Below are 2,096 nucleotides of genomic sequence, written 5' to 3' on the forward strand. Positions count from 1 at the left end.
GAATGAATAAAAAGAGTATTTTAGATTATTTGGAGTTTGTGTAGTTCTCAGGATCCAGGGGAAGATAAGCACTTAGACAGCATCTAGCATTTCAGGAAAAACAGCTGGACTTGAGGACAAAAACTATCTTAGAGACTGTGCAATCATTTCAGGCTCTAATAGAGTCTGAAATATGGGTGTCCCCACTAAAACTCATGTTGAAATTTGTTCTCCAATGTGGCAGTGTTGGGAGGTGTATGTATCATGGAGGCAGATCCCTCATGAATAGATTAATGCACTCGAAGAGTGAGTGAGCTCCTAGAAGAGAGAGAGGGACCAATCAACAATAATCCCTGGACTAAAATGGCTCGGTAGAGTACAATAAGATTAATGGTACAAATTCCCCAGAGAGTAACCTCTATTGTCAATACTTAAAAAAAATTCCTAGAAAACTGAGACTTTAAATAAAGAGCACTAGTGTGGGAAATTCATAATGGTAACAAAGAAGAAACATAAGATTTAAAGTAACTTGATTGAACCACCACGAAGAAGTGTTACAAGTGAACCTAAATGAAGCAAAGTAGGTTAAAGAAGTTTCCAAATTTTGAGAATGAATGCATATTTCTTACTCCTTCTGTAGAAAACAGTAATCTTATTTATGATGTCAAAATTAAAAGTTTATCCATAGTTTTATTCTACATTTTGGATAGCAGCCCAAATAGGAAATAAAACTGAAAAATACTTACTATAGTAACCATATAATACAGTGTCCTCAATCTGTTTGCTGACATTGGCATTAGCCCAGTCCTAGGATAAAAAGAAACAACAGAAATAATGAAACATCCGTTTGCCTAACAATTTTAGTTGTTTTAATTGACTGAACATCACTTCTCAAATCTATCATTGACTCAATAAGGTAGGGTCTATGTCTTCAAGAAGTGAGAAGCAGACAAGTGAACAAATTTCAATACATAAATGATGAAATAAGATGACAACACAGCTCTGAGTAAACACATAGATAGAAGGTACCTAACTTAGACTGAAGATCAGGGATGGCTTCCCCAAAATGACTCTAAACTGAGACTTAAAGGAAAAGAGTCTTAGGGAAAAGGAGAGAAAATAGTAGGAGGGAGGAAAGAGAGAAAGAAACATACATGAAGGGTGTGAAAAAACTGCAAGAAGCTAAATATAGATTCACTAGAGCTTTTGGAAAGGTAAGAGAATGAGGTAGAGTGAGGAAGGGGAGGGGCATATGTTTGAGGGACCTGTGAGCCATATTAGTATTTTGAACTTTGTCCTAAGGGCAATGAAAAATAATGATGAATTTTATGCAGAGAGAGACAAATTTAATTTGTATTTTAGAAAGACACATTTGAACATATTATATACTTTTTTAAAAGTCAGTCTAAGCTCCTTTGCCTCATGCCACACAGTGTTCTTTAAATTACTAAACTTAGGGCTGGCCCGGTGGCGCACTGCTACAGTGCGCCGCTTGGAAGCGCGGCGGCGCTCCCGCTGAGGGNATCCGTTGCCGGTCACGAAAAAAGACAAAAAAAAGGAAAAAAAAAAAAACAATGAGACCTATATAAACTCACTTAGATGGGTATCCATAAAGTCCTTTTGAGTAAGGAGAAACATAAAAAGTTGCAACCAAAAGTCTCAGCACATGCCATCTTTGTCTAAAAAGTGTAATGAAAGAAACACCTAAACATATATTTAAAAATGGAAAGAAAGTGTAAATAGAGCTTATCACATGGAATGGGAAAGCACAAGGGAAAATTCTATGCAATGATTAGAAATGTTTTCATCAGTGATTCAAGTACCCAGATGACTACGTACACAATCAAAGCTTCAGCTCCTAAGAGCTAGGCTTTTTTTTTTTTTTTTGACAGCTGGCCAGTATGGGGATCCAAACCTTCGATCATGGTGTTATTAGCACCATGCTCTAACCAAACAGCAGTGCTTCTTTGGTGATTGCTCATGCATCGAAACAGAAGTTTAAAAAAGATTTTTGATGAATATGACAAAATTAAGAACAATGTATAAATGGACCAAAAGATAATTAAATCTATACCTTTTTTTTTTTTTTTTTTTTTTTTTTTTTTTTTTTTTTTCCG

At 35.6% G+C, this 2,096-nt stretch overlaps 1 protein-coding gene across 1 annotated transcript in view; it reads right to left on the bottom strand.

The window, feature by feature from the left end:
• LOC103607806 (probable lysosomal cobalamin transporter) overlaps positions 1-2,096 on the bottom strand; it is a gene marked incomplete at its 3' end in the record, with an annotated part of 65,495 nt that overhangs the window by 47,372 nt on the left and 16,027 nt on the right. Inside the window, exon 3 of the mRNA XM_008592272.1 lies at positions 726-786. Within this exon, the coding sequence (XP_008590494.1) occupies positions 726-786 (61 nt within the window). The remainder of the gene's footprint in view (positions 1-725; positions 787-2,096) is intronic.

This window comes from Galeopterus variegatus, unplaced genomic scaffold (assembly GCF_000696425.1).
Source record: "Galeopterus variegatus unplaced genomic scaffold, G_variegatus-3.0.2 Scaffold7727, whole genome shotgun sequence".
NCBI lineage: Eukaryota > Metazoa > Chordata > Mammalia > Dermoptera > Cynocephalidae > Galeopterus > Galeopterus variegatus.